Source organism: Monodelphis domestica, chromosome 2 (genome assembly GCF_027887165.1).
Source record: "Monodelphis domestica isolate mMonDom1 chromosome 2, mMonDom1.pri, whole genome shotgun sequence".
NCBI lineage: Eukaryota > Metazoa > Chordata > Mammalia > Didelphimorphia > Didelphidae > Monodelphis > Monodelphis domestica.
The window spans coordinates 480,000,202-480,028,093 of record NC_077228.1 but is presented as its reverse complement, the minus strand read 5'-3'; the positions used below and the strand labels follow the sequence as shown (position 1 = coordinate 480,028,093).

At 42.0% G+C, this 27,892-nt stretch overlaps 1 protein-coding gene and 1 long non-coding RNA gene across 5 annotated transcripts; one reads left to right on the top strand and one right to left on the bottom strand.

The window, feature by feature from the left end:
* The first annotated feature begins 223 nt into the window (after positions 1–223).
* On the top strand, positions 224–27,288 carry SLC16A4 (solute carrier family 16 member 4). Of its 4 annotated transcripts, none has more exons than XM_056819189.1 (10): positions 224–400; positions 1,329–1,452; positions 2,210–2,277; positions 10,357–10,489; positions 12,275–12,418; positions 12,567–12,728; positions 14,784–15,269; positions 18,317–18,528; positions 19,622–19,654; positions 26,849–26,979. In XM_056819189.1, exons 2-9 carry the CDS (start codon positions 1,419–1,421, stop codon positions 19,649–19,651), a joined length of 1,269 nt encoding a protein of 422 aa, XP_056675167.1. In that variant the 5' UTR covers positions 224–400; positions 1,329–1,418; the 3' UTR covers positions 19,652–19,654; positions 26,849–26,979. The 4 variants fall into 4 exon arrangements, with proteins under 4 accessions (XP_056675167.1, XP_056675165.1, XP_056675166.1 ...); XM_056819187.1 differs by having other exon boundaries at positions 227–400; positions 19,561–19,654; positions 26,849–27,288; XM_056819188.1 differs by lacking the exon at positions 2,210–2,277 and having other exon boundaries at positions 228–400; positions 10,357–10,524; positions 19,561–19,654; positions 26,849–27,288.
* Positions 17,803–19,566, bottom strand: LOC103106507 (uncharacterized). Its single transcript, XR_008916764.1, has 2 exons — positions 19,269–19,566; positions 17,803–18,520 (listed from the first exon to the last, which is right to left on the bottom strand). It is a non-coding gene; the product is annotated as an uncharacterized LOC103106507 (long non-coding RNA).
* Positions 27,289–27,892: the final 604 nt, after the last annotated feature.

The window sequence follows — 27,892 nt, the reverse complement described above, 5'->3', positions numbered from 1 at the left end:
GCCCTCAGCACTGGAACAGATCGAAAGGGACTTGTAGGGAGAGATCCAGGTGATGAAAAGGGACTTTGTTTGGTCTGGTGGAGAGGGAAGGAGCTTTGGGGCCAGGGCAGGACAGTTCAGGGCTGCACAGAGAGGAACGCTAAGAAGCCAGGGGGGGAAGAGTTTTTGCTCGGATCAAATGACAGACCTTGCTCCTCCCTTCAGGAAGTAAAGTCCATTGGGAACGAAGTCTGGTTTTCCTGTCTGTTCCTTTCAGAGCTCTTATAATGCTCTCTTGGTCTGTGGTCTGCAGTATGCTGAAGCAAGCTGCTGAAAAGGAGTAAAAGTCCACAGCATGGTATAATTTTCTTTTCTTCTTAAACTGCTTTATTCCAGGCTTTACCAGATTTCACATCAAAAGGTAAGATGAAAATGGCATTTTGTGTTTCATTTGATTAACAGTGAGGATCCCTCCCCCCCCCCACAGCCCACCAGCTTACCATGCTGCCCCAAACCTCCATCTGTCCTATCTGACTAGCCCCTCCACCCATCCTGGTCTGTGGGGAACCAATAAATGGTTCCCTGTCAGTGCAAGTGAGCTAACTGGGCCCTTTTGTAACCTTATCATTTTTAACAGACACAGGGCATTCTGGAGATCCCTTGAGGTACCTCAGTCCTTTTAGAGGCTGAGCAAGGGCTAACTAACCCTTAGATTTTATTAAGGATACAAGTGAGAAGAGAGAAGCTTATCATTTTGCATCTTGGAAGCACTTCCGGGCAGTTGGTGGTGGTTTTGTGGTGTTGTTCTTAATTCAATGATCTCCCAAGCCACTTAACATCATGAGAAAGTAAAGGAGAACTGGTTTGGCCAAAATGGATTGTGGGAGATTAGTGTGAAAAGGAACCTGTGTCAGAGGACTCTGCTCTTCACTCATCCAAGATGGTGCCAGTCAGGGCTCATTCTCCTCAAGGAAGAAGTGGACAGGTCAAGGATTTTTCTGCATGACCAGGCTTTTAATATTCCACTGACTGAATAATCCCTTTCTCCACTGATAGACAGATAAGGAAATGAGCACAATTTCCAGGGACCACTACAGGTAAGTCAGTCAAACAAAAAGATGAACAGGACTGCAGAAAATGTTTATTTCTTTAAGTTAGTGTTGATCACAGAACCTATGCTATAAGTTCAGAAATAAAAGAGAGCAAGTAAATTAGAAAGCTGATAAGCTTTTTTTTTTTTTTTAAATGAGTAGGATGCAGAGTACCGCTAAGAGGGATGGGACTGAAAAGCTTTCTTGAGTCCAAGAAAAGCTTAAAATACTCATGAGAAAATGGCCATTTTCTTACAGGATTCTCTTTACAAGTGAGAAAAAAGTAGAACCAATAGTGATGCAGAAGGAGACAAAGTTACATCCTAATGCTGAACCCCCTGATGGAGGATGGGGATGGATGATAGTGTTTCATTTCTTCCTGGTAAATATTTGTGAGATTATACTTCTTCCTTAGCCTCCAGTGGGAAAAAACATGTGGAAGTCAGTCTAGAGGAGGGGGAAGACAAGGTCAATGGGTAGAAATACTAGGGTCAGTTTCTCATTTTAATCCAGAATGCAAAAAAATATTCACTTTTTGGTTTTTGAGATGAGGAGAATTTTAAATTACCCAGAATAGCCAATGATCAACTGCTAAACTCCAGCTTCCTGGCAGCTGGGACATGGAGATGTCATACATTGAGTAGGGCTAGTTCTTTTCTGGGAACAACTTAAAGGATGCCACAAGAATATTCATTGAAAAATTACTTCCATGGCAAATTTTTATTCCTGCCTCCCTTCCCCAAGTGTGCATGCAGGACAGCAGCATTATGGGAAGTGGCAAAGAGAGAAGTTACTTAGTGAGTTGGAACTAGATGTCAATATTCACACAACATCTGCTACCCAGTTAAGAAAAAACTTATTAGGACACTTGACCTTTCATCACTGATCTTTTCCATTGTTAAAAAGTAACTGATCTCTACACAGGCATAAACTTTTTTTTAAACCCGACCTTACATCTCAGATTCAATTCAGTATCCAACACAGAAGCTAGGCAGTAGGAGTTAAGTGACTCACCCAAGGTCACATAGTCAGTCTGAGGCCAAATTTGAACCCAGGACCAAAGAATTTCCATCTGGCTTTAGGATACAATTAGAAAATAAAATAATGCTCAGATCCAAATGGTGACCTTTTTTTTTTAGCTCAGCCCAAGAGTAAGCAGGCCACAATGTATTTAAGAAGCAAAAAAGTCCAAAGCAGATTCTCCATGGTGAGTACCAGAATGTCCTCTGCAGGGTTGTCACCTTTGCTTCTCTTCAGGTTAGAAAGAAAGGAAATGAACCACAAGGAGGAGAGGTTTTCCTTGGGTGGGATCTTCAATCAATGGGCCTTTATTAAGCATCTATTCAGCAGGCCAGCACTAAGGGGAGGGCTCCAGACTTTGTATTCTGCCAGAGAGATCCAGGCTATACCCAAAACAAACAGTGATGAGGGTCCGGCCTCAGGTCACTGTAATCTCAGGAAAGGCACTTTTGGGAGGAGTTAGCCTTGAGCTGAAGCCAGCAGAAGAGGCTGTGGGCCAGAGGGAGCACAGATGTTGTGCGTAGGAGCATCAATAAGGTCCCTTTGGCTATGGCACCGCAGGAGACTAAGTTAACCTATAATCAGTTTGGATAAACAGCCCAGAGCCAGGGATTAAAATGCTAAACAAAAGAGTTTGCATTTCTGCCTAAAAGCTGTGGAAATCTACCAAAGCTTCCAAGAGGCCAGGATTGTGGTGGTCAGATCTGCTGGAAGGAGGAAGGACTGATTAGAAAGGAGAACAATTAGGAGGTTATTGCTAAATCGGCCAGGAAAGAGAGACTCACCAGAAGCTTGGGAACTAAAGATTAAATTTAAATTGTCCTTAGAAGAAACAATGTGTCAAATGCAGATTTCACTCATTTTCCTCTCTACTAGAGGGAAGACCGCCCCCCACCCTCCCAGAAGGATGTTACAATTAAACTTCATAAATTACAGGATTCTAACTAAAAAACAAAAAACTTGGGAATGTCCCCCTCCATGTTCCTTGACAGCTTGAAGAAAAGCTTAACATGATACCCTACTTGAAACATAAACGCATTACTTCTCAGGGAAACTTCTCCAAAGATATTTTATTGTTTGTACAGTATCATCACCTTCTTGCTGACCCAAAACGTTAAGAGCCCGCTGACTTCATCTTCAAATGATTGACACCATTCACTGGTCTTGGCGCTACCTCTCAGAGGTCAGGGATGCCCTTCTGGAGCCTCTTCCAGTTTTGGGGGGGACCAGCTTAAGGACTAGATGGGGAAGCCTTGTGTCAAAAAGCTAAGGTGGGGAGCAGCTAGGTTGCTGAGTGGATAGAGATCCAGGCCTGGGTTCAAATTTGACCTCAGATACTTCCTAGGTGTGACCCTGGGCAAGTCACTTAACCCCCATTGCCTAGCCCTTAGTTCTCTTCTGCCTTGGAACCAATAAATAAGATTGATTCTCAGAGGAAGGTAAGGGTTAAAAAAAAATACTAAACTAAACTTAACAAATCCTGCCCCTGGAAAGGAATAAGGATATGCAGGGTGGCTGCCAAACCAAGAGAACTGGCTTATTCATAAGTAAACCTGAATGTTTTTTCCAAAAAACGGAAGGACTATCCCTGGCAGCTATTCTATTTGATGCTCACCTAACTGAATTACCAGGAAATAGTAAGTTAAACTGAGAATCACTGCTGCAGAGCTGCCAAGCTAAAATGAAAACCTCAACACAGAAAGCGCTGCTAGGTCCAAGGAACCGTGCTTTTTTGGAAGCAGGTAGCTCCAGATGCTCATTTAGCTGTCCTATAAATCACCAGCAGGAGGCAAAAAAAAAAGAAAAAGAAAAAAAGAAAAGTACAGCTGTGACTGTCCAAATGATAACAACTTGGGGCAAAATGGCAAAGCTGGACTAAATGTAAGCTGACAGCCACAGGAAAGCATTTTAGTATAGGTGGGCCCAAATGAGCCACACAGGACTTGGTTTATGAAAAGTGGTTTAGGTCACAGACACCACTGAATTCCCCAAAGTCCGATGGTCCATTCCTTTCCTCTTATTATTCAGTGCTGAACCGCAGGGTCCCCCCAAGCTGCCAGACTTGTAGCTCAGCTTTATGGGCAATCAATCCAGGAGTGCATATCCTGATCTGGCCAACAGGCATCCTTCATGGACTTGGAGCTCAAAAAGAAGCACGAGATAGAGATTCTGTCTATCTGAGGGTCACCTGCAGAGGTGTTTGTCTAAACTGTGGGAGTAAATGAAATTGCCATGAGAGCTGAGGTGACTGTAAATGGGGGTTGGAGAGACCATACTTTGAGTTCCCTTTTATAAAAAAATTCTGAGAACTGGAAGGCAGCCACTGTGAGCTCTACAATTCTGGGATTCTTTATCTGCTTGACAGGGTAAAACAGATCTACTTCCCTTCCCTCAGGAAAAGTACTAACATTTTAAGTATAAACTTTAACTTGGAATTCTAAGGCTTCACAACCTAGCCCCAACTTACCGTACTCCTATCCCCATATCATTTCACTCTATTTCCTTATACATTTTGCATCCTGGCCAAGCCTTACTACTGACATTTATCTCATTAAATCTTGGTTTTCTTTGAGGCTCTGCTTACTTGCTGTGCCCTGTGTGAAATCTCTTGTAGGTCCACTCCAGCTATAATAACCTCAGACTTCATTCTGGATTCTATCAGCTTATCTATGAACAGTTCACATGCCGACTGTTACGACTGTTACAGTGTGAGCTTTGTGGCAGACTGTTGTTTTAATCTTTGTATCCCTGGAAGCTAGTATGGTGTCTTATAAAAATAGGAACTTAAATCTTTATTGAATTGAGGAGCGATCATTTTAGAAACCAAGGGAAGTGAAAATATTAAGGGGATATTTGAGTATTCAATATTGCAGATTGCAGAGATGCTGAGGACTTCAAAAGGGCTCTCAGATGTGATCATCAGGAAATCATTAGTGACCTTCAAGAGTTATTTCAGTAAAATGACAGTGATAGAAGTTAGATTTCAAGAGTTAGTTGATGGTGAGGAAGTAGAGGCAGCTAAGGGATACAAAAATTTGGTTGCTTGCCATAAAGAATAGAAGGGCCTGTAAAGATAATTTTAGTGTTTTAATTCAAAATCTAAATAAGTGGTCACCATGGGAAATTCCCAAATATGAAAATAACCCAAGTCAGCTGGGGATTTATAGATTTTAATTAATATAAATGAAGGAATTAAGGGAAGGAGAGAGAGAGAGAGAGAGAGAGAGAGAGAGAGAGAGAGAGAGAGAGAATTAATCTAAACTGCTCTGGCTCAGGCTGAGCCAAGCAGTAGTTAAAGGCCTTGGCCAAAGTGACCGCCCTGAGCCTAAGGGAGAGGGAGTCAGTCACTCACCACAAAACCGTCTCCAAGCAAGCTCAAGTCCTCCACTGAATCTCCTGAACTGAATTCAGAATCTAACTCAATTCAACTCTGAACTCCCTTTGAACTGTTCCTTAGCCTCCATTTAAAGAGAATTTCCTCTTATGTCACCTCCCCTAAATTTTCACATCTACCAATCACAGTAGATGCTTTTTTCCAGGACTGCCCATTCTTAGTTCTCACCTTCTCTGGTTAGATTATATCTTCTGAGTACTTCACACCTCTTTGTTAAGCTTGCCTTTTGTAAGTTACTTGACCTTTTTGTGATTAATATAACCTTTACAGGTACTTAACACCTTTTTGTATTGGATCTAAACATAGACCTAGCTTAAGGTTCTAGTTTCACTATATGGTACGAGTTAGGGACTTTCATTGTTCAATCAGGAATTTACAACTTTATCTTCCCCTAAGGCACTGAGTAGGGTGGAGTAATTTTAAAAGTTCCCAATACATTCCTTATTCTTGTTAGACCAAGTATCTCCATTGTTACAATAAGGGAATAGCTAAACCAAATCTATGGTACAGTCTGAGTAGTTTTTAAGATTCACAGGCCAAAAGGAGGCATTCTGTTTGAGGGAGCCTGAATATATTTATTGGGAGATGAGAAGATCCAGTGGAGAGGGAGATAACTATTGCAGCTGTATCTTGGAGGAAGGAAGAGACAATGTATTCCAAGGGAGGTCATTTGGCCCATTCTCTTGGGGCAGTTGTGAGCCTTTTCACCCTCTTCTGTACCTTTTGTTAATGACCTTTCCTAAAATGTGGCACCCAGAATTTGAATCCTTGGTTACAGGCTAGGGAGTATCTCTTCCTCTGAGTGGGGGTGAGGGGTGGGAAGGAGGAGAGAATTGACAAAGATGTTCAGGAAGCCCTCACCAGGTCTCCTCACTTTCACAGAAGATTCAAAGCTACTAAGTGGCCATCTAATCCAACATGTAGCCAACAAGATAGATGCCCCACGACAAAGTAGCTAATAATGGCATTAGTGAAGACAGAGACTGAGTCTTCTGCTGCAAGAGTTAGGGAAGGTATGCAGTTTGAAGCCTGAGGGGAGAAGAAAAGGTTTGGTGCCAGTAGTCATTCTAGGGAAGGAGATCCTTAAATCCTTGAAGAGAATGCTCCCGTGCCCACCAAGTTTTCTTAAAGAGAAACATCCCCAGCTTCTTCCATCCATCCTCTTATGACACAAGTGAGTCTTTTCACCATCCTGGTCATCCAGGACCCCATCAATTCCAGTGTATCCAGTGTCCTTCCCTAAAAGGTGACCCCTAGAACCTGGAAAAATACTGCATGCAGTGGATAGATTACATAGGATTGTCCTACCCTTTACTCTGGAAGCTGTATTTCTACTGATGAACCAAAAGACTGGATTAGCTTTTGTGAGGCTGGCCTATCACCTTCCTGACTTACAGAACTTCCAAGTTTTTTCTTATGAACTCTTCTAGCTGTATCTGATTCATCTTGCACTCATTCAATTGAGTTTTTTTTTTTTAAACCAAAACCCAGGGCTTTTTAAAAAATATTTCATTAGATTCAAACAATCACAATTACTTTTTTGGATCTGAATTGTGATTTGTAATTATTAGCTGGCCTACCCCAGCCCAAGCATTGTTATCAGATTTGTGAATGACAGCTATGCAGGATCTCTCCTTTCCCAGATGGTGCTTCAAAGACGATCTAAAGCAATTTAGCAATCACATCAGTTCTCTTAGTAGCCATAGTAGATATTAGTCATTCAGGCCAAATGACCTGACTCATCCAAGACAGCAAGATACTCCTCTTTCATGGATTTCAGTTTCCTGCTAAACCCTTTGGTTTTAGCCTGACATCACTAAAGATCATTCCATTTGGTGACGAAAACAGGAGTGTAATAAACAGGTCCCTATATAACAAGATTATGGGCAAGTGATACCCTTCTAACCAAGGCAAAACTGCACGAACACTAAAGGTGTCCCAAGCAGGCAAGAGGTACAGGCTGGTGGCTTCAAGAAAAGTTCTCCCCATTTCCCCCTCCCTCCTTTCCTCTGGTTCATTAACAAATTACATGAGGTGCCAATAGGTGTCAGAGAAGTCTGTTCTCAGTGGCTCTAAGGTGGAAAGAATGGAAATAACCCTTTGTTTGTCCAAATGGTTGTTTGATGGGATGAGAGCCCTTGTATGTCAGCATATTCCAGAGGCCATCTCAAGAATACAGAACTGCCTTTAGTTCTAATAGACTGTTAATGCCAAGCATCCTTGGTCCAAGTGTCTAGTGTAGACATGCCAGCCAGAGAGAGAGAGAAAAATGTCAGGTCTGGTAAGAAAGATTTAGCTCAAACTCGATCTTCTTCCATCTATCCACACTCATTTTTCTAACAGAATCTAGGGTGGCATAGAACATTGGTTCTTAGATGTCATCTAGGCCAACCCTCCCATTTTACAGAAATGGTTGGAGGTGGACAATAATAGAATAATAGAATGTTGTTAACAAGTGAGGGAGTGGACCTCAATGAGGCATGGGGCATGTGATAAGGAAATTGGGTGGTGCTGAAATTTGTGGCAGAGACCTAGCTTGTGTAGCTGAGCAAGGAAAGGCCTACAGTTTAGCACCTAGGGAAAGAAAGCTTTCATTACTTTTTAATAAGGACAATACTCTAAGCCTCATAAAATCAGCAGGTTGTAGGTGGGGAAAAGCTGAGCTAGACCTGTTTCCTGAACCAGCAGTCTTCAGAAGGGTATATAAGTGATTCCCTACAGTGAAGCAAAGTCATCTCCAACCATGGATACGTTAGGAAGTTCTGTAATACCCAGAGAAAACAACAGGAAGAAGAGGAAATAGGAGTGGTGATCTACTTCTCAAAAATGGAGTGGCTGCTCAAGTTTGGGACAGACAGGGGATGTTTTCATAGTATTAAAGCCAGTGTGCTTTAAGAACAGTGGTGGTAGGTGACTCAAGCCAGGCCTGGGTTCAAATCTGGCCTCAGATACTTCTCAGCTATATGGCCCCTGGGCAAAGCACCCAACCCACCCTCATTGCCTATCCCTTTTTGCTCTTCTACCTTGGAACTACATATAGCACTGATTCTATAATAGAAGGTGGTAGGGTTAAAAACAAACAAATAAAACCATCCCTACCTGCAATCAGTTTAGATTTTACTAAGGAAAAACATGGATGCAGCTAAGGATATGCAAACTACATAAAAAATAAACAGAAAGTAGTTTGTGGGGAGTGAGGCAGAACACTGGCAGCTAAGAGATTAGGAGCAGCCTTCTGGGAGAGGAGGCACCACAGGCAAGCTGTGAGCTGCACATGGAAGAGGCAGGCAGACTATCAGATGGCACTGTCCTTTCCTTCTCCCTGCTATCTGGTTTCTGGGGTACTCTCCCACTTTTCTCTAGGATTATGGCACTTAGATCAGTCTATCTGTTACCCTGCCATAATCCTTGAGGGCAGCAGTGACAAACATGACTCTCAAAGTTTCAATTTCTCAAGTTAAGTCTTCCATTTATAGTAACATGGACAGACACAACTATATCCCAGAACCACTGAAAATCACATCCAAGATCTAGAATTCTGGAAATAACCCTTTTCCCATCACTTCTTCACCCATGAAATCACTACATTATAAAATTATCTCCCTTCTTTCTAAGACTCAACTTAGACTGTATACCTCATCATTGAAGACTCCCCTATAAGTCTTTTATGGGTAACAAGAATCAGATTATCACAGATTTAGAATAATGACCACTTAATTCCTTGGCTACAGTTATCTTTCTAGTCTGGTTTTTTTTTTGGGGGGGGGGAATATATCTAGCACACAAACAAATACAGTTTATCCCCTCCCTACCCCCAAGAGCAGGAAAAAAAGGAGAATGGGGAAAGGAACTCTACCCAAGTTTGAAAAGAAAGCTGATATATAGTGCCTGAAGCCAGAGGTACTTCACATGTATGCCATCATGGCCAGTCTCCTGTCAGTGCAGAAAATGAAGGTGAATGAAGATGTAGAATAAGGTGCATATTAGAAGAGAATAAGATACATTCCCCTCCCCACTCGCTCTCAGAGCTCAGTGATTGCCCAAGACTTCAAAGATAAAGCTGGAATGAACAGCTGAAACAATGCTAAAAGGTCCCTAATCATGCTCAGCAAACACAAGCCTGCTAGGGAAGAAGGGTGGAATCTCTCCTGGAAAGGAAGTCCTTCACCAGCAATGCTTTGAGTTATGAATCAAGATCATCTTTAGGTTAAATGCCATTCTTCCTTAAAAGTTAATTGGGAGGGGCAGCTGGGTGGCTCAGTGGATTGAGAGTCAGGCCTAGAGATGGGAGGGTCTAGGTTCAAATCTGGTCTCCGTCACTTCTTTAAAATTTACAAGCAAGAATTAATTATTCAAATACCCCAGATCCTGAGCTGGAAGAGATCTCAAAGAACATGGAATGTATGTTCTCTCATTTTACAGATAAGGATGCTGAGGCTCAGATAGGCCTTTGCTCCAGGTCACACAGCTAGTCACTGGCAGCTCCTCTGACTCCATCCCTGCGAAATACTGTTTCTCGCCAAGGAAGAAAATCAATGAACAATTGAGAGCAAACTGGAGGTAGACCCCTGAGCTGTCAGGGTCCTAGGACATGGGCCTGGAAGGCAAATCTGAACTGAATCCCTCACTTTACACCTAAGGAAACTGAGGCCCAGGGAGCTTAGTTTGGATCTTTGCCAGGACTGAATGCTCTTTTCACTCTTCAACTATTGTTCTGTCCATGTTTTCTTCAGAATAAAATATACTAGCTCTTTTGACTATCTTATGGCACAATTTTGAATCACTTTATAAGTACCTCTGTTTGACCTCCTCTGGGGATTGCATAGTTAAGCTTAGCCACTGACCAGAACTATCTGAACCGCTTTGATTTAGGTAAATGTGCTTCTAATGGGACTGACCAAGAACTTTGCAATTTTTTTCGTGGTTTTTCAAGAAGAATTTGGTGGCACTTCAGAGCAGATTGGTTGGATTGGATCCTTAATGTCATCATTACGCTTCATTGCAGGTATTCCTCAAACAGCTCAGGGCCTCTGTCAACAGGTAGGTGCCCCATGCCAGCCATCCAAGGCTAAAGGAAGACATTGGGAAGGGTGCCTTTAACTTGAGAAATCTTTACTATAATTCACACTGACTCATCAACTTCAAGTCCTTTCAAATCGAAAGCGACTTCATCCACCTACCATTTTGAGCCTAAAGTTAAGTCTTGTGCCCAGTTTCAGGCTCAGCTTCCAGAACCACTAATTATGTCCTTGGGTGCTGGGGGTATTTTTTCCAAACCCTGGATATATATATATATATATATATATAGACCCGGTCAAATAATCAAAATCTAGTTTTGTAATGCCATATGTTCAACTATACTCTCTTATCTATCACTCACCACTTTAATCCATGACACAGATTGGATGCTATAATACAACAAACTTGTTGGAAAAGCACATCCATCACTGATGGTTTAAAATGAATTTTCACTACTCTAGACCTTACAAGTTCACCAGAACCTAGCGTGATATGATAGATGGATTGGAGAGAAATGGGGAGGACAGAAAATGCTGACTTTTGTATTAGTGAGGGGGACTTTGAAAAAGAAGGAACCAATATTCAGCTATTTGGGGATTGAATACTAGGTGAAACTTCCACCCTCTATCCCCAAGTTGATCTGTTACCACTGGATTCAGTCTGGCTAGACTGTAGGGTAAGTCAGATTTTCCTTCAGCTTCCTCCTTGTAATGATGGATTTTGAAGCTCTCCTCCTAACACATAGCCTCTGATTCAAGTTCTAGTATAAATCAAGATATCTAATTTATTTGGGTATAAGTTGTTGAAAGGATAATGGAAAAGGACAATGGGAAGAGATCCCCAAGATATCTTTCCTATAAAGCTCTTGGGGATTTGACTTAGGTAATCTTCAGAAATAAGCTCTGGGTTCCGCTAAGGGAAAAGAGAATCTTTATCCCAAAGATTGGCTCCAGTTGAGAATTGAGATCTTCTTCTGTTCAGGCAAAGGACTGAGAGATTTTGGACATTCCCAGCCAAGTAGTTCTCCCTCCTAGCTCCCAAGAGTCTAAGATAAGATGGCTGGAATTCCATCCCCAAGGTCTTGAGGTTCCATCTGCTCCTCTCAGGCATCTCTTCAAACTTCAAATTTTTCTTTGCTTCTGGTCATCCCCTTGGTTCATACTTTCTATTCATGAAAAGACAGCTTAAGGGACTGCCTTCATTTTCCCCATAAAATAGAGGAGCTAGGTTTTTGCTCCTGATCACTAGTAATCTCCTTTTTAAACACAAATGTTCTAGGATCCCTATCAATTTCCTCTACTTCTCTATTATTAAAAAACCCTTCATTCACCTTCTGGAATCCTAATTTCCTTTGAGCTGTTGTTAAAAACACTTCAGGCAAATCTCCTCTCTGGAATACTCTTCTCATTCAATTACTTCCCCATCTCTCATTGCTCTTGATCTTTCCTAATACCTTCATAAAATCCACCTCCCCTCAACCCTACTCCAAATGGAGCCCTAAAATTCAAGTCTACATGACATCTACATCCTGGAAAACAATAGGGTAGCCAAGATTTTGAGACCACCAGACAACCCACATAGGTATCATTTTATCTACCTATGCACTTTGGAAGTGACAGGCCTTAAATTTTCCTTCAAACTCCTCTTCATCCTAGAAATCACAAAAAAAGATGGTGCTGAGCACTTTCATTCCTAATTTATCCTACAAAGTTTAATGCTGTCTTAGTTAGAAGAATAACCTCTTTTAAAAATCTCATTCTCTTTTTCCAAGCTCCACTGGCTGCCATATTATGTGAAAAAGTAGGAGAGAAGTTTACTTCCATTCTTGGTGCTTTACTTATTTCCACTGGATATTTGATCAGCAGCTTGGCCACAAGCATCTCCTTCCTCTGTCTATCTTTGGGACTTCTCCCAGGTGAGTCTAAACCTATCCAATTTGCTGATATTAGCCAACTATTCACTTCAGTTATAGTTTCTTCTCAGGAGGACCATTTGTTTACACACATGCTTGTTTTCAATGGAAGTGAATGCGATTCCAAGTTTTTGCTTTTGCTTTTCTTTAGGTTTGGGCTCTGCTCTCTTATACATTGGAGGACCTCTGATGATTGCTAAATATTTCAAAAAACGACTAGCTCTTTCAATCGCCATTGCCCGCTCAGGGATGGGGCTAACGTTTGTGTTGGCCCCTCTCACAAAAATTCTGATTGATGAATATGATTGGCCAGGTGAGTCACCCCAATACTCTCTACTGACACGTTCAACTTTTTAAGACTCAATGTGTTTTTTTAATACAATCTTTCTCCCTTAGTGACTTGATGGCTGGATGATAGTTTAATGGGAAATGAGTAGCAGAAAGGCCCTTAAAAGACTGTCTAAAGTAAACAAGGAAATTTCCTACTCCCTAGAGATGGGCCTAATGGGATAGGTCTCTAAGCATCCACAATGCTTACCAACAGGCATCAGAGGCTTTTAGAGTTCATTACCAATTTCTTATTAACTAGCAGGGGTTTCTCCTCAGGGAGAAACACTATGTAACTGAAATAGACAACAGTGAAAATGACCAAGCAAAAAAGAGCATTTGATAGTTTCCAATAATTTTTTCTTTATAATTGGCAATAAAGGAAAAAGAAAAAATGGATCCTAAGCTTAAAAATAGTAAGCAAACATTTATTTTAGCTATTACTGCTCATACATTTTACAAATGGAAGAAAGAGGATACATACACACAAGCACAACCCTGGAGAAGGAGGAAACGGCCCCTTATTCATGGGGAAATAAGACTCCAAATACAAAATGTAAGCAACATTGTCAGCTGCAGACTCTTATGTGCCATGGTTTTGCTTAACTGTTTTTCTTTGTTATAAAGAAATACTCATGGGGAATTTGCTGATGTAAAAAACAAGGTATCCATCAATCTGAAACATCCAGAGGACCTGGTTCAATAGGCCCCGCTCTGCAAAAGAGCCTCATTCGTGATGCTGTTTTTTCAATAAGCATTCTCCAAAGAGAAGTGTAACAGAACACCTAGTACCTGGCATCTCTAAAAGCATTGCACAAAATTAAGATAAGTGAATTTTACACTTCTTGTCTGAACATTTTGAAACAAACAGCTGAGTTTTGAAGACGCTTGTTTTCTTTCTAAATAATTCAAAACGCACGAGACGAAAAGCAGTCACCTCTATATATGGTCCAAAAATTCTGGAACCTGTTAACTAATGCCACATTGTCAAGATCTTCCAATATGCTCCTACCTCAAAAGTATTAGTTGAAATATTCTCCTCAAAGTTTTCCTTTTAATTACTCTTTAGAAAAATATTAGTCTCGCATTCTTAATTCTTCCTAAATTGAAACTCTGTTACTATTACACAACACATGACTCTGATGAAACCTGCATTGCATAAACTAAGACTTCCCCCAAATCAGATCTCTGACAGATCTGGCCATGATCACAAACCTACATGCTTTATTCTCTGGTTATGACTCTCACATTAGTACTAAAGGACCAGGTGTCATAATACTTCACCCAACTGGAGGATCTGACCTGTTACCCAATTCAATTTACACTAATTCTCACATGTCTATTGTGTGATAAGAATGTATTTTGCCACTAATGGAGAACACATTAAATAATTTTCAGTAATCCTTACATGACTGAAGCCACTTTCCATTTACCCTTCTGAATCCTCTTACTTCTGGTACCCTGAAGCCTACCCCTCACTTCCCAGGACCCCAGCCACCTAGTTATCAATTACAGATATTCCTAGTACCATGATTCTCTGTCCAAAAACTGAGCTCTTCTCACTATATGACAAGAAGATTAAAATAATTTACAATAAAGTATAAAATGACTTATGTTTTGTTTAAATATGCTTAATTTTTTAAAAAGTTTTTAAGTTAGAATTACTCCCTAATTAGTAGCATGTAGAAATTTCCCCCCTTATTCCTGACTATTCTGGGCTTTTGAGGGAAGGGGAAAAAAAAGAGGCTTATTTTGGGCCTTTATTATCTGGTCTCTAGAAAAGGGGTTGGTGGGGAGAGATGAAGTAAAAGAGAAAATCATTTCTAAGCACCTTCGATTACCATTTTCCATCCCTCTTTCACTTTCTAGAGTCCCTTCTTCCAAAAGGGCAACCAGCAGGGTTCCTTGTAACCATCAAATTATAATTTCAAGTTACAAAGAATTTTTAAAATCAACTTTGGGGGTATGACTATTTCAGCTCGAAACGTTTAACAATGAAATCTTCATCAAACCTACAATATTAACTGCATTTTCTATTTAGGCACCCTTCTAATATTTGGAGCGATCTCATTAAATTTGGTGCCCTCTAGTATGCTCTTACGACCCATCAACAACAAAAGGGAAAAGCACTTGTCTACCAAAGGGGAAGGCAGACCGACTATGAGAAGGCCAGATGCCGTAAGCCAACTGGAAGCTCTATCCAGCAATGATGGACAGCAGCCTCCCACTGAAAACTGCTTAGTCAGTAAGGATGAACAGACTGGTCAAAGTGCGGCAATCTCAGGATGCCCAGACGACAAAGAGGTCTTTAGCAACGAGCCTCAACGTTATGACAAAAATGCTGTCCCGGGGATCCACAAACAGCTTGTTGATTTCTCCCTATTTAAGAACCCTTTATTTTACCTCTTCACCTGGTGTTTTCTATTTGGCCAGTTGGCATACTTCATCCCTACTTTCCATCTGGTCGCCAGAGCTAAAACTCTGGGCATTGACACCCTGGATGCCTCTTATTTCATTTCAGTGGCTGGTAAGAAAAATTATGATTTTAATTTTGGGGAGTTGTTTTCCAGGCTCTTAACTTTATAATTAAAAGGAAAGATAAGCTTAACTATAAAAAACGAAACTGTCGTTTTCTTAACAAAAAAGCTTATAAGAAAGGAGAAAAAGGGAAGGCCACAAAAGAATAAGTTATGGTTTAGAATAGAGTTCTCAATATCTGACTAAAGATTTTCCCCAAACATAGATCTCTAGAAACCATGTTATTAAATAATGAGCTCCAGTTAGTCAAGCTCACCAATGTTTATCTGAGGCTTCTGTGCCAGGCAATCTGCTCAATTAGCTACCAATACCCATTTATAACTACATATTTTCTGCCTTGAATCATTATGTGATTCCTCATTGACTTAGGATAGTCCAATATAGAATTGTGGAATTTTGGAGATGAAACTACTCAGGCATCTTCTCATCTGAGCCCCCTTATTTTAGAAAGAAGAAAACTGAAATCCTATTGTTATCAGTGATTTATTCAAGACTGGTTAGTGAAAGAGTGGGACCAGTAAGACCACAGGTCCCAGTGTTCCTTTCCTTAAACCAAGATAATTGGGGGGCATCTGGGTGGCTCAGTGGATTGAGAGTCAGGCCTAGAGATGGGAGGTCCTGGGTTCCAATCTGGCCTGATACTTATCAGCTGGGTGACCCTGGGCAAGTCTCTTAACTCCCATTGCCTAGCCCTGACCACTCTTCGCCTTAGAACCAATACATAGTATTTATTCTAAGATGGAAAGTAAGGGTTTAAAAAAAAACAAAAAAAGACAATTAAGCCAGCCATAACAAAGGCTTGCTTTATTATTTGCCCAGGCCTTTTATCACTTACTAGCTATATGACCACAGACAAATCACAACCTCTTCAAGTCTATTTCCTTAGCTGTAAAGGGGGATAACAGCTATAGTACTTACCTCAGGTCTGCATGTAAGACACTCTGCAAACTTTAAATGATCTTATGATTATTGTAAATGTCATTTATAACTCATCTACTCATTTATAAATTTTTCATCTGTCTCTCTGGGAACTGTAATCAAATCAGTCCAGGCACTGCTTCTGCAAGGGTATACTGAATGCTTCCTCTGGGGCTCCACTCACTATCCCTGTGAGTTCTTGGACCAAAACACTCCTCTCTAGCTACCACTTCCCTGGGGGTTTTCTCTTTCTATTAGAAGGTAGGCTTCTAGAGGGCAGATACAAATTAGTTTTTGTATTTATAACCCCAACAGTAAGCAAAGGTTATTTGCACATAATAGCTTTAAAAATGCCCTTTTCCCATGTACATTTTGTATTAGCACTTATCTGAACTCTCTTTGCTGGAGCAAAATCACTAGGGTGCTCCCATTAGAATATGAAATAGTATACAGAAATGGCAATTTACCAAAGCCATTAGTGAATATGCAGGACTGATCATTCTAATCTGCAAGGCTGATTCAATAATAATTATTATCTTGATGATCCATATCCTCCTGCTTTGGCTGCTCCTATATGATAATGGTTCTATTTCAAGATCAAAACGAGATTAACAGACACTCACAGAGAAAAACAATCCCCATAAATGGCCAACTAGCTCACTTACTAAGGGACCTGATGCTTCCTCCGCTCAACTTTTCACCTCTCAGCTCCAAGGCTTTCCCTACTGCTGGAATCTTTGCTCCATGCGGCCTCTTGGTATCATTAGCTTTCTTCAAGGTTCAGCTCATCTTCTCTCTCTCCTACAAGAAGGAACCCTTTCCTGATCCCTTTACCTGTTACTGCTTTCACTGGCCTCCTAGTTTTACTGTTCTCACCCTCAGAATAACTTTTACTTCATTATCTATGCAACTGTTGTATCCCCTGGGTAGAATTCAAGCTAGTTGACTAAAGAGCCTATTTTTTTAATAGTCTTTGCAGTCCTAGTGCCCCAGCACAGTACTTTGCACAGAACAGATACTTCATAAGTGTTTGGTGAACTGATTTTTTCATACATCTTGTAAATTTACATTTAGGCTTTCAATAAACAATTGAGCCACACAAAAATGGGTCAACTGTTGATAGGACTCCTCTACTACCTATGGCTGTCTGAAGCTGATATAAAAAGTGTAGATTTGGGGCTTTTAAAAAAACCAGCTTTCCTAGAGCGAGTAAGTCCTATGTTACATCCACACTAGAAATAGTTTACAGTAAAAAACACCACATACTATTCAGATTTCTTTCTATGAACCTCCTGATTTGAATGCCTTGATTTTACATAAACTCCTAACAGGATAAATATTTCAAGAGGAAAGCCTATGAGGTTCTACTAGTCTGAGAAAAACCAAACAAATGCAATCTATGTTTCAGCCTCCTAATCAATTCTCAGGAGATCCCACTGAAGGAGCCAGTGTTCTGCAAGATAATGCACTTCTGGTTTCTTACCAGGGTCTTGCTTGAGATATCCATTACCCCCAAGTACCTGCAAATGACAATGACATGGAGCTCACAGGAAACAATGAAAGGTTACCAACATTTTACAACAGGTCTTAAGAACGAGTCTCAATTTTCCTTTTTATAAAACTTTATTAATGATACGTTAACAGCCTTTCCATCTCACATCCCCCCCCGAGCCCAACAGGATACTGACTTGAAGGTTCTACGAGTTTCCCCAGAGTCCTGCTTCCGCGTCTTCCTCTACAGAGAGGATCCCTTTGGGGCGGGAAGGCTAGGTTAAAGGGAGCTAATGGGTATCCTGAGGCATCCCTAAATTTTGCAGCCCCGAGTCCTTTTAGAGGTGATGAGAAGTGACTATCGATCAATTTCGAGGTGTTCCTCTTAATAGATTTCATTGGGCCGTGCTTAGGGCAGCTACGTGAAAGCTAGATAGGAATGGAAAAACAAGTAAAACTAATTTGTTCTCAGGGGCTCACTGCCCAGTAAGCTGTTACATTACTCACCTGGCCCAAAGACTGAGCCAAACACTATCTGCAAAGATGTTTCAGGTGGTCACTCACTTCAAAGGAGATGAGGAAATTGGGTCCAGGCTTTCATGTGGATTTTTTCCCATGCCTCTCCAGGTATCACAGAGACAGTCATGCAGCCACTGTCTGGATGGGCTGCTGATCAAAACTGGATCAAGAGATACAACTTCTACAAATCTTACCTCATCCTCTGTGGCATCACTAACCTGCTTTGTCCTTTAGCCACCACATTTCCTCTACTCATGACTTATTCCATCTTCTTTGGCATTTTCTGTGGCTGTTATATGGCAGTGGTGTTCCCTGTAATGGTGAGTAGACACATTCATTAATTAGAAAAAAGCATCCAGGAAGGACAACGTTTTATTTCCATCTCCCTAAACAGAATGAGGTTAGAAATTGATTTGGTGGCCAGAGAAAACTGCCCTGGGGCCTATAATAGTTAAGTAGACCCCAGTCAATGATCTGTCCAGTCATCCATCTTGGGTGAGACTAGATAATGAGAGAGAATTATTCTATCCAGGTAAGGCAAGGAAGAAATTAAAGAAAAAAAGGAAATCCCTGAAAGAGCCTCAACTGTTTTTTTTTTAACCACCACAGAGGCATCTTGAGTCTACTTTGCTCCTATGGCTTCAGAGGTATAGGTAGGCCCTGACAAGGAGATATTGGTGGGTTAGAAAGGGTACTAGGGGGCAGCTGGGTGGCTCAGTGGATTGAGAGCCAGGCCTAGAGATGGGAGGTCCTAGGTTCAAATCTGGCCTCAGACACTTTCCAGCTGTGTGACCCTGGGCAAGTCACTTGACCCCCATTGCCTAGCCCTTACCACTCTTCTGGTAGATAAGGGTTAAAAAAAAAAAAAGAAGAAGAAGAAGAAGAAGGGGTACTGACTGTCCTTGTGTACCAGTTTTCCAGTTTCAGGAAGTCCTGCCCATATTACCTTGGCTTCTCTCTGTAGACAGTATCTCTAGCTGTTAGCACAAGAAAATGTTATTTACAGCAGCTTCAAATTCGCTCTAGCTAAAATCTCAACTTTTCTGAGTTGATTACTTACCAGTCATTTGAGACCACCTGCTTATTAGCTCCCTGAAATGGGACATGGCACCTCGGAGGTGAGCCCTTCCTTCAAGGATTTCCAGGTGGCAACTCTTTTTGATGAAACACACCCCAGAAATCAGACTGTGACCATTCAGCACTCAGAGCCACGCATCTCTGAAAATGTCATTTAAGCCCTAGTGTAAAAAAAATATTTTTTTTAGTTTTGCACAAAACTTGGGATGACACATTTTTATTTCGTAAGAAACAATTTTTTACATGCTCTAACAAAGATGTTCTGATTCTGACAGGTTGATTTTGCTGGGAATTGTCCATTAAACAGGTTTTTGGGATTTTCCGCCTTTTTTGCAGGACTGGCTGTTCTTGCTGGACCACCCATAGCAGGTAATTATTTACCTTCTAAGTGAATCAAGAGCCAGGAAAATATTGATGCCTGTTTAAGTTTCTATCAACAATATACTAAAAATGAACTGTTTCATTTCTGCCTTTTTCTCTTGTCTTTTCCCTCTCCACTTGCCAAAATAGTCTACATGCTACTCTCCAAATCTGATGCTCCATCTTCTGACACTAGGCTTCTACAGATTCTCCTACATCTGCAATGCTGGCTCTGCATTTCTACCTCTTGAAATCCCTGGCTTTTTTCAAGGGGCCCTTTCCTATGGGGAGCCTTTGCTGTTCTCCAAATGTTGGTGGTCATTCTCTCCTCAAATTCCTTTGTTCACTTATTTGTGCATATGTAGCACCCCCTATGTAAGAGGCTCCACGGAAGCCAGGGACCATTTTTCAGCCTGATCCTCATTATCTCTACTGTACAGATACATGTATAGCTTATGCCTACATGTTAAATAAATGCTTGTTGAATTAAATTGAGTCTTCTCAAGGGAATAGGTTTTGGGGGAAAGAATTTGGCACAACTGTAATGGGCAGATATTTGGGTCCTATTACCCTAATTTCAGGGCTTTTCAGAACTTCGTGGTCACAGCTTCTTGGGATCTTGTGGGAATTGCTCTTCCATCACTGAGACAGTCTCTTCCTTGCCTCAGCAGCAGGGCCATGTGGAAGGTGTCTCTCTCTATCCTAATCATTCCACAACTTCATGAGAAATTGTAGATAACATTTCATCTGGACTAATAAGATTAGAACAAAATGTTGCAGGGAAGCCTTGAAGGGAAAGCATTAGTAAATGCAGGCCCTGATGAATGGGGAAAGTTAAGCAGAATGACAGCAGGTTTAATTTTATTAACTTCTCAAGACTAAAAATCCAACTTTATACTCATTTTTTTTTACCTAGCCTGAATATTTATCTGTTCTTGAACAAGATCAGCATATTGAGAGTAAGAGTTTGAGGGGATATGGAACCATTTGCAGTGAATGTTTGAGGAATACACAATATAATATAGCATCTTCCAATCATCTAGTAAAAATACAGCCACTGGAAACTCACTTTTATGCTTCCCCAACCATGACCATTATAGGAGACAAAGAGGGACTTGATCTTGAACCTCTCTACATGTGTAGTTTTAATACTGGAGCCAGATTTCAGACTCTGTAAATTGAAGACTCAATAAAAGGCAAAGATCAAAAGAGAAATTATACAGAAAGCTTATTCTAAGCAGCAGTAGTTAATTGAGGGGACCTCTTTAAAGAAAAAGTTAAAAATAAAAAAGAGGAAGAAAAGAAAGGAATTATAAAACAAAGAATCACATAATGAAAATATTTATTTATTTATTTATTTTTAGGCCCTAACCTTTCACCTTAGAATCAATACTGTATATTGGCAGAAGAGCAGTAAGGCCTAGGCAATGGGGGTTAAGTGACTTGCCCAGGATCACACAGCTGAGAAGTGTCTGAGGCCAGATTTGAACCTAGGACCTCCCGTCTCTAGGCCTGGCTCTCAATCCACTGAGCTACCCAGCTGCCCTCAATGAAAATATTTAGAATGAGGCTGAGCAGTGAAATCATAAGAGATGTTCTAACTTCCAAATTCCATATCATTACCTATGGATATCTTTATTTCTAAAAATAAACAACACAAAAAACATGTAAATGTTAAATTATCTTTTTTTTCCATTAAGGAAAAGGATTAGGTTATTTATAGAAAGTAAATGTTTATGTAAGGATCGTTGAATCTAGGGGGTTCTTAAGATTTAATTTCACTTTAACTACAGCAACTAAAACAAAATTATGTTAAACTCTTCTTCCTGTACTGTGACTGCTAATTGACTGCAGTGCTGACCTGATTACAGGCAGCTGGAAAAGGAGAGTCCTCAGGCATCTCTTTGGTCTTTTAATTCATCCCTTCTTTCAAATTATAAAATTAACAGGGAGGACTTTTGTTGAACAGTAGTCACCATTTGTGCCTCCACATCCCTACTCCAGTCACAGGAATATTAAACCATTGACTGACTATAGGTACGGACCATCGTAAGATTGTCTTAAATCTTAACTGCCTTAAGAATTATCTATGACAAAATACCAGAAACAAAGCCAAAGGTGGGTCTCTCTCCACTTGAGTGCATATTACTAGTAATGTTCTCTTTCTTGCTATGGCAACCATAAAAAGTAAAATTCTATCTCAAGGCTCTCTAGGCCCCTTTGAATCCACAGATGATGGCCCTTTCCCAGTGATCGCAAGTCAGAACACAAATGAAACACAGCTTACCGGAATATTCATTTTCCCCTTTACTATATGGAAGTAAAATAGGACAAAGAAAAAAGTTAATTCTTTATCACTTGTCTCAATTCAATGAGGGCCAACAGAGAGTGTGGGAAATTGTAGACATTAACAAACTACATGTATTTAAAAATATATGGTTTTAGAGCGTGTCCACATATGCTTTCAAGGATCTATAAAAATTATGTTTTAATTTCTTCACCATGGATGTAAAAAAGTAATTTTAACTAAAATCATAAATCAAAACTTAACTGAAATTTACTGATGGGAAGTACATGAATGCCCCCAGGGAGGCCCGTAGGTTGATCATAAAAATGATTGCCGACAGCCAACCTTTCAACCCCTCCAAAGTCAATTTGGTTCAGAAATACACCAGGAAGATCTTCCGTGAGATGAAAGTCCGTTTCAGGACCATTCAAAGACGGCTCCCCTGAGGTGGACTCCTCAGGCCCAGCCTCTGGGTCAATCCTAGGACCTCGGTGGAGACTGGAGCCAAACACCCTTCCCGGCCCCTCGGCTGCCTACTGGCTAGGTGACCCCTCAGACCTCCCGACAGTCTGTATCCTCTCTGATTATTCACCTTCCTAGTAAGTCTCTCCTGAATTTGGGAAAGCCAGAATGAAATGTAAAGCGTTTCACACACCTGGCCAGGCTATGAAACAGAGTCATCGAATCCTAAAAACAAAGCAAAGAAGGGAATCAGGAAATGACTTACCAGCAATTCCTCGTCCTGCACTTGTGTGGCATTTAGGAAACCTCCAACTGCTGAAAGCTCAAATTGGCTTCATTTTCTCATCAAAGCTTGGTATTAAAACTTACCTGCCAAGAGAGGACAAAAGTCAGTTGTTTCCCCTGGACAAGTCACTTCACCCCCATGGCCTAGCCCTGACCGCTCTTCTGCCTGGAAACCAATTACACAGAGCTGATTCTAAGGCAGAAGGTGGGGGTTGAAAAAAGAAAGTCGCCCCTCTATTTCCGGAGCTGGGCGAACCCTTCCAGAAGGAGCCGGTACTGCGGGCACTTTACTTTTCTCATACAAGTTCCTTCCATGCGCTCCCATAGCCAGAACAGGCCGAATTGAGCGCAAATTCCCAACAGCACTTCATGCAAGCACCAAGAACCAGGAATGACAGGCCATGAGGAATCCGCTGCTCCGAGAGCGGGCTCCCCCGCACCAGAGGGGCAGAAGCGGAAGGCTGGCTGCATCCTGGTCGGGGGATGAGCCCCCAAAGGCCTCTGGGCGAGGGAGGGCCCCACTCTACGGGCAGCCCTGAAAAAGGCCCAGAGACCACCTTGCTCAATTTGCCTTCTGCAAGATGGGTGCAATTTTGATCTGAAACTGCTCTAAGCATTTGATTTTTGTATTTTAAAAGGAGAAGCCCAGAGTTTGAACGAGCTGTCAGTGGAATTCCGGGCAGCCTCTCTTAGAATCCGGGCCCCCGCGGGAATTATGACAAACTGACCACCATCTCGGGGAAATCGTGAACTCTCTCACTTGCAAGCTAGTTCCCTAACCCTGGTCTGATTCTCGGTGGACAGAAGCCCCGGGTTTTAATTCCTGGAGCGCCACTCATTGGCTGGGTTCGTACTGCGGGACAAAGTCCTGTCCTCCTCTGGGCCTTGGGATGCTCAGCTGTAAAACAGGGACCCTTCCGGACGTGGGGAGAGCCCAGAGAAGTCGTGTGAACTCCCGCCGAAACGCCAGCAAGTGAGCGTCCGCTCCTCGGGAGAGCAGACCTTGGGGGGCCCCCAAGGACGTGTGCTCGCCCCCATTCCTCTCACCCAGCCAGGCTTCCACAGCTCTGACCCAGCCCCCGGAGATGTTCCGTCAGGTTCTGGCCATCATCCTAACGAGAGAACGTGGAGAGAGATTCGCTCCTAGGGTGCCGTCCTTCATCTTCGGAGCCCGCTCTCCCTGCTCCCCAAAGGGGCTCGCCGCAGCATCCTTTCTCCCTGGCGGCCTCCCGAGGCACCCACCGGCCCCTGCAGCGGGAGAAGGGGACGCTGTAAATGACTTTCCATACACAGATACGGTCTTGGAATGGATCAAAATCCTATAAGGCGCTGCTGAAGTCCACGAATCCAAGAACAACTCCACGGCGCCCGCGTGGACAGACAACTCTTCTGGGGGCCTTTATGGGTGGGGGGGGGGGGGGGGGCTGCTGCCAATAAACATCAGGAACTTCTCTGAACGTTTAGTCGGTCTCCTGAGGTCAGGGCAGAGGCAAGATCCCGGCAGGGCTCCTGCCCCCGAGACCCAACGGGAGACTCTCCAGCCACTAAGGCCTTAGGAAGGGCTTGGAGAATGCAGCAGATAGGAAAACAAGCAACAGCCCCTACGGCAACGGAGACGAGGAGGTCGCCCATCCACAGGCAGGTCAGGGAGCTGGCTGCGAGGGACTTGGAAAGGCCTGACGCCTTCCAAGAAAGCGTCAAGGGCAACTTTGAAAGTGCGAAGCTTTTCCCTTTGGGCTGAAGAGGTGAGAAAACAAGAACAGGAAACAGACTCCCCGGGAAATAAGTGTAGGCTGGCTCAGCCCAACATTCACGACAACCCCATAAAATTGAACCAGTCCAAGGCCCCAGACTCTGGGAATCTGCAGCTAACAACTTAATAAAGGGATTACTCATTTAAGACTTCGTAAAAGGAGGTGAGAACTTCTCCTGCAGAGCCTGGGCACGCCGACGCCCCCAAAAGGACTCAAAGCACTTCACTCTGGATCAGCACATGGGGGGGGGGGGGGGGGCGTGTTTCACTATCAGACTAAAGCGTCTCGATGCTGAAATCTGTTCTTCTACTTGAGCATTAAAACAACAGCATCCGAGTCCCAGCCGTCGAGAGCCCAGTCTGAAACATGGCCGTGCCGTCTTCTGACCCCCAAATCCAACTCTGCAGCCCGTGTCTCTGGCCCCTCCCAGTGAGGAGCTGGAAGCTGCTGGCCGCTCGCAGCTCGCTTCCTGACTCTAAGGCTGAAGATTCTGTAACTGGCGTCAGGGGCATCCCCTGTTCTCCTCACAGATCTGCCAAACCGATCTCACTGCTTTGTTTCGCAGACTTGGCAGCACTCCTCCGCCGGCTACTCTGGGCAGCAACATCTACAGAGCTGGACAGTCGTTAAATGAGATCGGGGAAATGCACCCATAGTTTGGTTTGACCTTTCTTAGATCCAGAAGTCTCTGAAATATATCTATCCCAGACCTACCTGCCACACACACACACACACAACATTTCAGCTTTACTTAGACGTATCACGTGGCTGCCTTCCTTGTGAAAAACAATACTTATCCAATGACTGATACGAAATTCTTTCTCTATCTTTTTTCTTAGTCTTCCCAATCACCTTCATTTTTATTTATTTTAAATTCTAAACCATTACCTTCTGTCTTAACCAGGTGGGACGGGGACCACATCAATAAGTCTTTAAATGTTATAGTCTGTAATTTGGTCATGATCAACCGGTTGAAGGGGCCTTTTGTAGAATGGGTTGAAAATGGTTCTTTCAACAGCAAGGTAATCTTTCTCTTTGTACTGATGTGCAAGGAGTCAAAGCAGGGGGAAAAAGTAATGAATAAAGAATAGCCTCATTTCATTTAAGTTTTTTAAATTTAGCAATTTTTTTTACTGGAAATCTGAAACAGAAAACATATTTTTAGGTTCAGTAAAAGCAATTAAAGGAAAAGAGGCATAACCAAATACACTCACTGCATGAAAAAAAAGGCAGAATATTTTCATGACATAATAGAATTGTGCTGTGTTTTTAAAACCACAAACATAAAATGAGTGCCTTTAGCCTATCTGTGCCACTTTTAGGCTATTGCTAGCAAAATTCACTACATCTGTTTCTTTTGGCAACCAAAGACATAACTAGGATGGTCTTCAGTTGCCCATTTACTTAAAAGTTCACTGGAGTGCTAGTTTATGAATAGCAAATAATTAAGATGTTATAAGATCTCAATAACAGTGAATTTGTTCATGTTTTTTTTTGAGGGCCCTGATAAACTACACGTCTCCTTCTACATATCAAATATTTTTTCACTGTTGTTTTTTAGTCATGTTTTGACTCTTCGTGAGCCCATTTGGAGTTTTCTTGGCAAAGATATTGGAGTGGTTTGCCATTTCCTTCTCTGATTAATTTTATAAACGGGGAAACAGAGGCAAACAGGGTGAGGTGCCTTGCCCAGATCATTTGGTCAGGAAGTGTCTCATGCCAGATTTAGATCTGAACTCACAAAGATAAGTTTTCCTGATTCCAGGTCTGGCATTCTTTCCCTGAAACACCCTACCTAGCTGCCCACCAAATAGATAACTATCAACAAAAAACGGAATATGGTGGCCACCAAGAATGTGGACGACAGGCGACAGCCAGGCTTTCTGCTATGTCAGTAGAGAGAAGAACCTCACTGGTAGAGACTTTAAACTACAGGTCATATTGTGTGCCAAGGTAAACATCAGATTTCTTAAAAGAATGTTCTAATCTATGTGGAGTTCATTTTAAACATACTTCCATTCAAAAGTACTCTAGACTTCTCAGAGGCCACAGGGGACAGGGAAATATGTATAGCATCTAAGTTTCTATATCTTTGGTGCTTCTGAGCTATAAATCCGAAAGAGCACATGGCCAAACTCTGAGAATCTTTCTTTGTGGTGTCAAATACCACACGCTGACTTCCCTGACACGTACGTTACTCGTGTGTCATTTTCAAAACTGAATCCCCCTTTTTTAAATCTCCAAATTCTGACTTATGGTTTGCTTGAGTTGATGAAGTCTATGGGAGACCCCACAGAAACCAGACTATGGTGTAGGCCTGAAAGAGGGCACAGCTGTTTCAGGGAAGTTCTGACCAAGCTTAAGTTTATCACTGGAAAGAACGTCTCCTTCACAGAAATTTCTCTTTCTCTCCAGGTTGGCTATATGACTACACCCAGACCTACATCTATTCCTTCTTCTTCTCTGGAGCGTGCTTTCTGCTTTCATCGGCTTCTCTGTTCTTTGTGCCCCTGGCCATGAAGTGGGTAAAGGGACGAGCTTCGCAGGAGATGACAACTCCACTGGAGTAGCAGCTTAACAAGATTCACCCTAAAGCCTCCGATCACTAAAGCCTGGAGGAAACCAGAGATCCTGCAATGGCCTTAGGGAAAGGTGATCTCTACCACGACAGTTCAGTTGCAGCAGGCTAATCTGACCTGTCACCACAAGACAGCTCCAAAATCAGTCGTCCTGAAGTTCAAATGGTCAATTGGATCTACCCAGAATGAGCCAAACACACCATCTTGGCGTTTCCCATTTTTCTTTTTTCTATCTACTTATAAAAAGATTTTAATAAATTTAAAATTGGTTCCCAAGTCATTTGAAGGCCTTTTTTTCCTGCAAAGCACTATCATTTTCCCATAAAATTAATCAAGAGGACCACGAGCCTAGCTTGAAATCCGTCGTGTTTCTCCGGAAGCAGAAGGGTGGCATGCACATCCTAGCTTCGTAGCTCATTCAGGGTTCGCCACACTGGGTCAACAAAGTTTGCTGACCAAATCTTTTGGCTGACGGTTTTGCTTGCTTTCAGGAAAGAGATAAATTGGGGCTCGGTACCTCGGCCACGTGGCCACTCACTAATCCTGCCACAAAATTAGTAGTGGACAGAACTATTCCTCCTCTTCCTTAGAAACCCTTCTGCTCTGGAGGAGGAATCAACTTCCCTAAAAGGAGAAATATCACTTTCCAGGGATAAGAAATCCCTCTGGGATTGCCTCACTAGGCCTTTGTGCTTGGAAGCAGAGCTAGCCAAAGAATGTTTGAGTTTCATTCAGATTCGTACATATTTTGCCAGCTTGAGTAACACATAAAAGATGAGATCCTTGGTAATATTATTTGATATAAATAGATATTGAATTTTACTGTAGCCTACTATCTAGTAATTAGTTTTCTAAAGGTAAAAAAAATTTAAAAATTAAA

Coding starts and splice junctions, on each gene's coding strand:
- SLC16A4 (XM_056819187.1), top strand. CDS start 1,419: ATGGGGATGGATGATAGTGTTTCATTTCTTCCTG. Junction 10,490..12,274: donor ATCATTACGCTTCATTGCAG/GTATTCCTCAAA, acceptor TCTTTTTCCAAG/CTCCACTGGCTGCCATATTA. Junction 19,655..26,848: donor TGCTGGACCACCCATAGCAG/GTAATTATTTAC, acceptor CTTTCTCTCCAG/GTTGGCTATATGACTACACC.